This window comes from Carica papaya, chromosome 1 (assembly GCF_054855325.1).
Source record: "Carica papaya isolate Zhongbai chromosome 1, ASM5485532v1, whole genome shotgun sequence".
NCBI lineage: Eukaryota > Viridiplantae > Streptophyta > Magnoliopsida > Brassicales > Caricaceae > Carica > Carica papaya.
In genome coordinates this window covers 969,750-982,659 of record NC_142309.1, presented here as the reverse complement: position 1 = coordinate 982,659, position 12,910 = coordinate 969,750, and the positions used below count along the sequence as shown (strand labels likewise).

The following is a 12,910-nucleotide window of genomic DNA, read 5'->3' as shown; positions in this document are numbered from 1 at the left end:
TAGGTTGCTGTCTGGCCTTCCTTCAAAGAAAACTATAAAGGTTTACTCTGAACATGCATATATATATATATATATATATATTTATATAGACATATTAAATTATTTATTATCAACACGTAAAGTAGGTTGCTGTCTGGATCTTCATCCTCTCTGCATCTCAACAACTTCTCTTCCTTCCGCTCAGCTGTGGTGGAGGAAGAAGACAACTTATTCTTTTAATTTTTATTTTTATTTTTTTTCATTAAATTAAAAAACTGTATGTATTGAACTCGTTGTCACATATTACTTCTATGAAAATATTGATATATATATATATATATTAATGCTTAGTAATTAAAATAAATATTTTTTAGATATAGATGAACCAAAAATATAAAAAAATAGAAGATCAAACAATTTAAATGTTTAAAAGTAATCCTATAGAGATATATATATATATATATATAAATATATTTCACCTAGAAAAGCAACAAGCCCTTAGCCGGCATGAGAAACTGCCTGGCAAGCAATGAAGAACTCACTAACCTTAATTTTCTCTCAAACGATGGCGACATTCTAACCCTTCTAAATTGAGTTGCTATGTTAAATTTTGACAAACAGAGGAAGGTGGAAAGAAGATGTAAAACACAGTCTAGAAGATTAAAAGCTATGAAAAACTACTTAAGTTGTATGTAATTTGTGTCAATTAGCATCGTATAATTTTAACTGAGATAATTGATTTTCGTCATATTGATCGTTAGCGTACATCATGTCGTAATTAACATGATATACGCTAGCGATCAATTGACAGGATGATTAGCGTTGGCCCGAAGTTTAGAAAAATTCAAAAGAAGGGTGAATTGAATTATTAAAATTTGAAGATTTTAAAGTATACTTCCCAACTTTCTCTCGTATATGATGCTCGAATTACTACGATAGATAAGCTTGTTTCTATACGATTCTGTTCATGTTTTAATACGTATAAAATTGTCTGAGTGCTAGTGAAATATATTTTTAGCAAATAGGTTTTCACAAATGATAATGATGATACGCATGAGTAAAAAGAACTGAGAATATTTCTGATTAATTTTTTGAACGTATATATATGATGTGAGTAAAAACGTGATATCGAGTAATGATAAAAGACAGTTAAAATAAAGAGAAAAAGTAAAATAGTAAATTTTTTATAAAATTTGATCATACCAAAAGTTGACAGAGATGGATTAATTTAAAATTTTATTTGAACGTATAAAAATTAATTTTACGTAAAATCAGATGAACCCGAACAAAACAAAGATAATGAAAAAACAAAAGAAGTATTTAAATCCAAGTTCTTTTGACAAAAATGTTAATAATTATTTCTTAAAGATCTAGAGATCTACATACCAAGTGTTATATATATATGTATATATATATATATACATCCTTAAAAAATATTATATGGTACATGTTTATTCATCTTAAATTAGTATTTAAACTTTTCATCTGACAATTACAAGTGTATGTTTGGTTGATTCCATTTGATTTGAAAATGAAACAACCACCTGCATGCCTGTTCTTGGATAATGAATATATATATATATATATGTATGTATAATATACATTGCTATTACTTCATTGATTTGGAAATATTAACGAGGCAAATAAAGATAACTTCTTTAATTAATTTTTGCTTTAGCTTTTAGTGATTTTAAACACCTAATGTCAATTCAATTATATTTTAATAATTCCAAATTAATCTGAAAACACAATACCATGACGAGTTGTGCAAGGATTAAATTATGAGTTTCACTATATATACATATACATATATATATATATATGACATGCATTCAAGTTATTGTATTTAAATTTTGTGGAATATTTTACAAAGTTGTTGATATACATAAGAATTACTTTTCCTCACTATCAAAAGCTGCTAACTAGAAACTTTTTCTAATTATAATTCTCCAACTCTAATTTTTGATCCTTTCTTTTATGAGATTATGCATATATATGTGTTTGTATGTATGTTAAGAGAAATTTGTAACATTTCCTTCCAAAAGGGTTTGTGTTTTCGTATTACTTTAACATATATATATATATAAATATATATTGGGTTGAATTATAATGTTTATTTAAATCATATAATTGAATTCATATAATTTATACATGTACGTTGAATTGAATTTCATGTAACGTTTATTTAGGTTATATAAGTGAATTGTAAGTTTTCAAGTACTGATTATTAGAACAACAATGAGTAGAACTGGGAATGTGAGTTTTCTTAATATACCAGTTTATATCAGTTCGTTGGAAGTCTCGTAACTCGAAACATTTTTTGCAAACACATGATCTGTGGATCGCGATGTTCTCGTTACGTTTTTTCCTATGGCTCGTGGCTTAGTTCTTGAGTAGAGACATTGTGGGTGTTTGACAAAGCAAGGGAAACTTGTTCATGTATTTTCTTATGTTTTATGCGAACTAATGTGGAAGAGAGAAGCAAGATACTGAGTTTAGACTTGGAAGGATTTGAAGAAGGGAAGTAAAATAGCCATTCTTGCCCTACAGCATTATTCAAGTGGCAAGGAAGACTCTCAAAGAGTTAAAACAGGAGGGGATTGGGAGGAAGTATGTCAATGAATTCAGTTCTTAATATATTAGAGATTCAGAAATATGATTGAAGTGAACAAACCCTTTACTTTCATGGCTAGATTGAAACCAGGGGCATAAATGGAGTTACGATGAGTTGGTGTCGAGGATCTACCTGGTCCAACACATGGGGATTGAAGGGTCGGTAGACCTTCAACCCATAAAAGCAAAAAGGAGTCTTAAAAAGCAGGATATGGTGATTTCAATTGATTTTCAAACATAAATATTTCCCAGAATTAGATGATTCAATCTCCTGCACTCAAAACACCTGGAACATCATCAATTAAAAGACTGATCCTACGAGTAAGCCACCACCTATGACAAAAAGGCAAATCTATTCAGTTACGAACAAATGCAACCGTTGCAACACGCGAACCCACTGATCCACCAAACATGAACGTTGGGTATGTGCGAACATGATTGACATATTGGAAGGGAGGATCTCTGCAAACTTCTGAGTCAGGAACATCAGGATTCTGTGACAAATTAGCTTTTCTTTGGTTAAAGTTCTCTACTTCTTGCACCAATTCTTCTTTCGTGTTATTACATGATGTGATCACCTAGAGAAAAACCACGTGGTAAGAACCAATAGCCAATGGGCAAACAAAGTTGAAATGATCCAGTTTATGCAAACTAAATAGTTCATATCTAGAAAATAGCCAAGAAGAAGCTTACTAATAATCCCCCAGGAGCGACCAGCTTGGAAACTGAATCCCAATACATGATCCTGAAAGCAGGAGAAATTCAATCATTGCCCAATTTAAGTTAGGTAAGTAAATGGAATTGCCAACAAACAAGGAAATAAGTCATCTTGCTGAATATCAGTGATGCCTACATCAACAAACTGCAGTAGAAATGTGTACAGATGGGATATAAAACAAAAGGACATTAATTAAAAAGTTGCAGTCATGCCAGATCGAGTGCCTTTTTTCACAAAAATATAAATGTTTTTGCAATTATTTTTTTAAGTATAAATCAAATGCGATATACCTACTTAAAATGCTAATACAAAGATATTTTGATTACCTTGCCAGTTAAATAAAGATAATACTAGTCTATTACAGCTGGGCCATGTAATTGTTACCTTTTGATAGTGCCATCAGGATGTAATCCAATAGCATCCAGAGTTCCTTTATCCATGACAAGTTTAAACTGCCGTTCCAATTTTGTCTCAAGAACATCATCAACCTAATACACATACTCATCAAGATATTAATGCTGTAACCCATGTTCCAAACAACAACCATTGACCTTGTCTATGGTAATAAAATACTATGTGAGGCAATAAGGACATTGATTTTTCACGAGATGTACTCATAATACACATCGAAAACATACTTGTAGATTCAACTGTCAGTACTTCCTTGCTAAGAACAATATGAATCGCATTCTATTGCTGTCATCTTCTATAAAAGTGCAGTCATGCCTTTGTTCCAAATTTTTGTTTCAAAGGTTCTACAAGTAAGTTCAGTTATTCTTGTCTTCTAGACAAGTGCATTATGCCTCTGTTTCAAATTTCGGCTTCAAATGTCTTAATGTAATTCTTATGTATATCAAACAGAGAAAAATATCAAGTATGATACTTTCAGCTTGTTCCAATTGTTGTTTATCCTAGATCTACTTCCAGTAATTCCTTACTCATCTCAGGCAAATATGTAATCTGATCAAACTAAGTACTCTCTATAAATGGTTTGTCCACCAAGAAATAAAACCGATTCACCAGAAAAAGCGCATCAAAGAAAAAACTAGGGATTCCGTACCTAACCTACGTTTTGACAAAAGAATAGGGAAAGTTCTGAAGATGGGGCCCCATCATTGCAATAAACTAACAAGCCTAACAAAGAAAGACCCAATTTATAGAGCAGACAATCACTTCAGGAAGTAATGACAACCATATTAACATAACAAAAAATAAAACTGTTTTCCACGAGATTATAGACATGACAACATCAAAACTGCTTCCTGAAAGTCCGTTCTTACCAAAAAGTTAATATTGGAAAACCCATCACGATCAGCAAGCCTTTTAGCAAGGTCTATTGCCCCTTCACTGTAATCAATGCCTGTCAAATCAGAGAACCTGAGGGAAAAAATTTACTTGCTCAATGAGATGTCCAGGAGCACAGGCACATAAGCAGCAAATAAGAAAGCAAAACATGGCAAAGAGAAAAGAAAACAACAGAAGGAAAGAAAAGGAACAAGAGAGAATCCATATAACATAAAGTGTCATGAAGTTAACTCCATCCAAGGGGAGAAAAGGTTGTGCAATAGACTGAACTCCAATCCTTGAAGACCAAGCCCTTATCTCTGAATTGACAAGCATTCTTATCACATCATCACTTAAAAGCATGTCTATGATTCACCCATTACCAAAAAAGAATGAACATTGTGATTTAAGGATATTGTTAACCAAGACTTTTGGAAGGATGTGTGGTCTGGAAATTTTTCCCTTTGCTCATGTCCACCCCATCAGATAAAGAATGAGAAAGGACAGCCTCACTACTTGTGCCAAAACATTCTCATAACGGAACCAATCTTGAACTATCCCCAGTATAACAAAACATACATGCTATAGAAGGTTAAACTTGAAAGATAGAAAAGACAGACACCACAGCAGGTTAAACTCGAAAGAAAATTCCCTTGAAATGTTTACTATTTGCTAGACACTTGTATTCAAAGTTTGTTATCGAAAATGGTAGGAATTCTATATTGAAGTAGGAAATATTTCTCTATAGCTTTATGTAAGTCATTGCTGAGAAAGCTCTATACAATGGAAAGTCTAAAAATAGTAAGTCAAGATTCACTTGTTCAGTGAAGAATTGTTTGCAGAATACAATAGCAAAACCATATATTACCTATTCTGACGCTTCACCGCTAGAGAAATTTTTTTAGATAAGTAGATCAAAAGTTTTGAAAGGAATTATTCCATTTTACTTTCCAATCTCTAACTAGGATATCATGGCCGACAAATCTAAATTCCAGTTGTGGCTCTGACTTCATCCATTGTTGCATGATTGCTTTAAGACAAGTGGCAGTTAACATTATCAATCAAGCAGACACGGCAAGGGATATATAAGAATAAAAAATGTTGCTTTTCTATTGGTATCTTAAAAAGATTATCATAAAATCAATGTTGCATTATCATTATTTCCATTCAATTCTATAATCTAGAACATATGATTTACCATGTTATAATCTGTTATGACGACACCAAGGATCTGAACCAGAATTAGAGGTTAAACTGGTAACATTCAGTTGCCAAGTCTACAAAAGGTTTTCACATGATGAGCGTGAGAAGGCTTACCCACATAGCTAAGTATTTTATCTTAATGGTTAACTTCTTCTGTGTTTAGTTGGCAGTTGAGCCTTCAGGATACTGTAGTTGTTGAACTTGTCCGATGTAGGACAAATTAGGATAATTGATTTACTAATAAATCTAGCCTAGACATTACACCTAGAGTTCTTAAATATCACGCCCAAGATTTAAAGGAATCAAACAATCAAGTATTGAAGGATTCTCAAAATATGTTATTGAATTAAGAAGATTAACAAAGTTTTCTATAGAGTGCCAAATAGTCATTTTTCCCAGTAAGCTAGATTGAAAAATATTATAACTAATAAGATTAAAAATAGTACTCCTACTAAGATTGGAGATACTTCTCTTTTTTGAAATAAAGATTGGAAATATTAATACTGATAAGATTAGAAATACCACTCTTAACACAACTAAAAATGTTAATACTAATAGAATTAGGAATACTACTCCTAATAGAGATAGGAAAACAAAATATAAACAAACTGGAAAATGTAAAAATAACCTAAAGAATATAATAGTAAATTACTAAAATGCCAATGGGCCATCCTGTCAATCTCAATGCTCAGTTTTATGTTTGAATTTATATTTTTAAGGGAGGTAGTTCCTATCCTTAAGGAAGCAGTTGTGGTCTACAGTTTTAAGCCTTAAAAGGCTATTGTAATTTGAATAAAGTAAGCAGAGAATTAATCATAAGTTTCTTGAGAACCTTAAAGTCTAGAAGATCTTCGGTTCTCTCCTATCATAGTCAAAGATATAATCAAGATAGGTCAGAAAGGGAGAAAAACCAGAAATACTCAGGTTCTTCTTTATCTACGTTTAGTTTACAAGGACAAGAACCCAGAACTCGATCCAGAGAATTGAAACATACAACAATCAGCCAGTAACCATAGATTAATCTGAATTATTATTATTTTTTTTTTGAAAGAAAAGTGTAAAAAATATATTAATATGAGGTGTCAAGGGGGTGCCGCCCATGCACAAAAGATTTACAAGTCAATGAGAATATTTACAACTGACTCTAAATCTTCAAAATGGTTAATATTATGTTCCAATACAGTGGAACCCAAAAGTGTAGCGATTTGCTCACAATGTTGCCAAAAATTTCTTCCTTTCCTTCAAAGGTTCTATTGTTTCTCTCTTTCCAGAAAACCCAGAAAATAGTAAGCATAGATTAATCTGAATTATGCTCACTGCTGTCTTAAGTATTAATGACGAACAATATTTTCCAACAGTCATGGGCAATCATCTAAAACCACAGTTCTCCAGAATCATTTTAGTTTGAACATGACAACTTCTTCATCTGACCATAGTTATATTCTTCTGGTGCAGCTTCTTAATCATTTAAATTAGTAACTATCATTTTCCAGTGACAGGAACTAGACTACCAATTTGAAAAAGAAGTATGCATTGAGACAGAAATTCAACACTGGAAATCGATATCTAACTTTCAAGGACTGAAATTTGATAGGAAATTGCAAACTATAAATTCAAACATCGCATAAGGTCCACTAAAAAAAACTAGCAATTAGCATTTGAACATCCGCAATATCATATTATCAGGTTTCCTGTGGGTTTGTATGCAAACGAGCCTCCTTCATTCTGGGGTAGGGAGAAAAAGGATAATTTAGAAATAGACTTTAGAGTCAAATATCCATGTCTGCTGGTCGGTAAATTCTGACTCGCCCAGAAATTAGAGAGAAAAATGTTTGGTATAGTTTATTCTGTTTGATATGATCTGATCTCTTTTTTACAAAGGAGTACAAGATATCTATGTAGTATACCTATTATGACTAGGAAACTCGTAGATAGTTCAAAAAACTCCTAATTAGAGAAGTGAAACGAGTTCTAATCAAAACAAACTTATAAAAGAACTATCAGCAATTGTAAAAAGAGTCCTGAAAATCTGAAAATCCAGCAAGAATTATGATGATCAGTGTTAACCCTAACCCCATTTCAATGTTAGAAATTAGATTTTCTCTTGTTTTCACTCTTTTCTCCTGGATCAATTTCCTCGTGAAACTACTAATATCAAGTGAACATGTTGCATGTTTGCCAGCAAATCAGAACACTATATCTATAACTAAATTAAATAAAAGGAGAGAGGAGATATTAGACCAATATAAACTAAACTCAATGGATTAATATAGCATCTAATACCAGAACTACAGGCAAAATCTCAAAGGTGTACCCCTGCTTAGAAAGTTCTTGGAGAAGCAGACCATTTCCAGTCCCAATATCAAGCACACTCCAACCAGACAAATATTTATCAGGCTGTTCAACAGGTTCAGACTTGATGTCATCAAGATGATTTGGTATGTGACCTCGTGACATGTCAATACACAAGCTTTTAGTCCAAGAAGCAACAGCATCCATGACATCAGCTCCAAACCTGGAGAAAATTCAGTTGTGGGCAGATACTTTGTATTACAATACGGAATTAATGGGATATAAAAAAGGCTAGAACTCCTTTTGCAAGCCAATTTGCCTAAATCAACTTCCCAAATTTCAACATTTATTCCAATAGACAGTGTCTAACATGGGGTAAATATGGTTTTTGTGGAAAAATAGGAAAATATGATGACTTTCAGTTCCAACAACAGAAATATAGTTTTTCCTTTGCCATCAGTAAAATTGACAATGAAGGGCATGGAATACAAAATGGACAGAAAATTCAAAAGAAGAGTAACAAAGTATCTAGCAACCTTTGACATATATGAGAGCCTAATTGTGTTCAATGATTGCTCACCAAACTTCACCAGCATGGCCATGTTCCCGAAAGTTTGCCAACTCATCAGCATATGCAGCATCCCAGTAACTCTGGAGACCTAGCATTGATGGCACAGCTTCAACATCTGGTTCCTCCTTGTCAGAACTAGATGCATAGAACACAAAATCCATAATTAACTGATTCACATATATCCACATACAGACATCATAATACCCGATTAAAGCAAGAAACTGAAAACAGAAAATAAGAGACTGATGACATCATCTTTCAGGAAAACAAATAATCTAACAACATAAATGCAGAATCATGATATTTTACTCTTCTTCCTCTGTTAAAAAGTGCACCCAGAGCTTTACGCTGCATAATCCCTCAGGCAGATGCTCCTCCTGTTTGACATGAACTGTGTAATTACAAGGTCATTCGGATCTTCTGGGGGGGGTGGGCCTCTAAGGAATGCGCCTTTCTGGAGTTTCAAGCTAATATGATCACGTATCCCAAACCCTCATTACAGTTCTTATGTATGAAATCTTTGAACCACTGACATGTAAGTTAAAATTGACAAAACCAGTCCGCATGATTATCTTCCCTGAATAGGGAACTACCATGATCCCACCATATTCGGTGCAAATTGGTAACAGATCTGCTACTTGAAAAATAAAGGTACATGCACCACCAATAACAATAAGCACCAACTTGCAAGACATAATTACTCAAGTAAGCTACGTTCCATGTAGCGAGTCAGCTAACGGAAACCTTTCTAAGTCAAATCATAACCAAGTTTAAGCCAGATCATCCACCCTTCAAAATTGCCAACGTTCGTAATTGAAGCTCACCAACATTTGATTGGGAAAAGCAAACAGCCCTACCCAATAAATTCAACTCATCTATAATCAAGTAAAGGCAAATGAAGATGGAAAGAAAAACCTGGAGAAATAACCTAAATTTGCTCCTCCACTTTAGTACGTTTTCCAAACGAACAAACGAAAACATAAAAAAACATCGAGAAGTCGTTGGTCAAAGAAAACAGACCTATACTCGGAAGACGGAGGAAAATTAGCAGACGAGAGGGCCTCAGCGGCGTCTGCGTGGCGCTGCTCGTCATCGAGAGTGCTACCATAGTCGCTCTTGATGGACCAAGAGTCCGCCGCCACCGACCGCTCGTCATCGGAAACCAGATCTCCGGCGGCTGCCGCTCTCGTCGTCTGCTGCTGAGGGATCAGCTCCGATTCTTCCGGTGGAAATCTGATTCCCGCCATCAATTCCACACAGAAACACGAGAAGACGGAGAGAAAGGGGGAAAACGGGAGGGAGTTCGGGAGGATTTACGTGATGGGATTTGAATGTTGAAGGATTTGGAGCAGAGAAGGTCAGGCTGTGGAGATCTCTGAGAATTTGATTTGATAATTGCACGATGTTGGGTGTTCGGTGTTCCTCTTAGTTCCGCCGTTCATTACATCGACGGGTCAGATTGGGCCACGTATGATTTCGATTTATTTATTTATATCTAAATGTAAGGATTTTTTCTATTTAATCGTAAATACCATTTCTTAATTTTTTTTTTAAAAAAATAGTGAGTCCAAATTAAGAAAAAAAAAGAAGTAATTTATGGAAGAACACTAAAACTCAAATTTAGTTTATTAATAAATTATAAATTATAAATTATAAATAAATAAATAAACTAAAATAAAAAATGAAAAAAATTAAATAAAATAATTAAAAGAAAATAATAATTTTTATCATGTGGGTCTCACTGAAAAATATCCCAAATTTGCATGAAATTCCACCTTTCTTTTCTTTTCAAAAAGTATATATGATAATTTAAAAACTTATTAAAATTTTGTAGTTAATATAAATTTATAACTAAGGGGACAAAATTTCTTCTATATATTTTTATACATTATGCTATAATTTTAAAGCATCAATATAATTTTCATTTTTTTTAAATATTTTTATGAATTTAATTACAACTTTTGTCGTATTTGAACGAGACAAATAAGAAACTTAAAAACATAATTCTCCTACAATATTGTTATATATTATAGTTTATAATAAAGTAATTACACTTTTTAAATAAGTTAAGATTACTCATTACTTGTTAGAATATTTGACTTTTATATAAAATTCATTATGAAACAAAAGGAATTTATGTTGTTTTCCTTTAAAATTTTAATAGGTATATAAATAAATTTATATATCTAAAGATAATATTTTTTTTTTAAAAAATTAGATCCAAATCTAACGTGATTAATAGTTGAGGGTCTTAAAAATAATTTTCTTTTCTTTTTAAAAATATTCGTAGATGATTTTTTTGTATACAGTCAAAATGCTTATCTTTATCCTCAAGCTCTCTAAAATATTCGAATCGTATCATCACTTTTTTTCTTTTTTTATTTTTAAGTTAACTTTTGACTTTCTAAAATGTTCAAATCGTTCTCTTATCATTACTTATCGTAGATGTTGTTAAAGGTCGATGATATGTACAATCTTAATCCACATAGATGCCATATGTATGACATATGACAAGTGTTTTAGGGTTTAATGTTTGAGATTTGAGATTTATAGTTTTAAAGCTCAAACTTTTAGTATTTGGAATTTAGAGTTTAAAGTTATAGAGTTAAGACATTTATAAATTAGGATTTAGGATTTTAAGGTTTAGGATTTAGCGGTTGAAGCTTGAGATTTAAGATTTTAAGGTTTAGGATTTAGAGTTTCGGTATTAGTTAAATATTTGCTTTAAAGTTTTAAGTTTAAATTTTTAGAATATAAGATTTAGGGATTAGAGGTTTATAACTTAAAGTCTAGAATTAGTGTTTAAGATGTTAGAATTTTATGTTAATAGTTTAAATATCTAGCTTTAAGGTCTATAATACACGCTTTAGGGTTTTGTGTCTTACACATCAAAGTTTAATGTTATAAGACAACTACGTAAATACGGGCTATCCCCTTATTCGATGGTTATTAAGCTCGAAGCATTACAAAGTAAAAGAAGTCCCCAAGGTCATATCAAATAAGTTTAGAAAGTTTCTCAGCCAAGTAGCATATATTCTTTCCGAAAAACTCTAAAATATATATTAATCTGTTCAAGTACGTAAGATTAAAAGAATATTTCTAAAAAATTATAAAATATAAAATTTTACTAGTTTTTCGAAAATTATACTCTTAATGGTGTTCGAAATTTATTTATTTATTTTACATTTTTATAGGACAACAATACTATTTAACTTATGATAATATATTATAGTATGATAATTTTTTATGTATATTCTTCTTTTAGTGAATATTGGTAAGTGCTCAATTAAAATTTAAATTTTGAGTTTAAATGAACATTATATATATTGTATTTTGCATTGATTCACTTCACAATAATAATAAACATATAATATTTACACGAAAATAAAAAAGAAAATATACGATTTATATTTATTCCACTATGGGCCAAAACCCCCATACTCCTTTTATTTATGAATAAAATTATATTTTTGGTTCCTTATTTAAACAATATTTTGGCTTTGCCATTGTTAATTGACATTTTACTTAAGTAAAATAAATAATTCCGTATTCATAAGGGAATCTTTATCGAAGGTAAGAGGATCACTTTCAAATTTTTGAGCAAAATATTCAAATATTTTATCTACAATGATCTCTCCAAATTGCACCCTTATAACTCCTTTCAGAGTCGATCTTAACAAAGTAGTAAGAAGTTGAGAATTTATTGACGTACTTTTCATTGGATTGTCTAGAAGCTCAAATCTTTCAATGCTGAAATATCTATTTTTCTCAATCAACACCTTTAGCTCACTAACATGTGAAAAATATAAAGGCAAGTTGAATGAGTCCACTTTTTCTGCATTAAGTAATCCCTATAAGAATAAAACTCAATATTAAGTCTTAAAACATATTTCAAGCCAATATATCATCGAGCTACTATATATTCTCAAATTTAAGCAAGAGTCATGGATTGTAGTTTCTTACCAAGTTGGCCATATCCATCAAGCAAGATCCAAGAAAATCATAACACATACCCATTGCAGATTTAGATAGTAGAACATCATCTGGCAAAACTATTATAAGAATTACCATCAAGCCACCAGGTACAAGCTCTTGGGCTCTTGCATTTAAGAAATTGTTTAGGCCCTACATGAATTGAGACACGTATATCTTAGCTACTTCTTTATTAAAGGCAGAGCATTGGATGTTGTCTTTATTATATGCAGAAGAATTTTTATCTATAATTTCTTTTGGAACCTCAGATAATCAGT

General features: G+C 31.8%; 1 protein-coding gene across 1 annotated transcript; it reads right to left on the bottom strand.

The window, feature by feature from the left end:
- Positions 1 to 2,789: 2,789 nt before the first annotated feature.
- Positions 2,790 to 10,064, bottom strand: AR401 (S-adenosyl-L-methionine-dependent methyltransferases superfamily protein). The gene is made up of 7 exons (XM_022035632.2): positions 9,681 to 10,064; positions 8,670 to 8,795; positions 8,112 to 8,312; positions 4,591 to 4,687; positions 3,695 to 3,798; positions 3,286 to 3,337; positions 2,790 to 3,170 (listed from the first exon to the last, which is right to left on the bottom strand). Exons 1-7 carry the CDS (start codon positions 9,905 to 9,907, stop codon positions 2,949 to 2,951), a joined length of 1,029 nt encoding a protein of 342 aa, XP_021891324.1. The 5' UTR covers positions 9,908 to 10,064; the 3' UTR covers positions 2,790 to 2,948.
- Between the last annotated feature and the right edge of the window lie 2,846 nt (positions 10,065 to 12,910).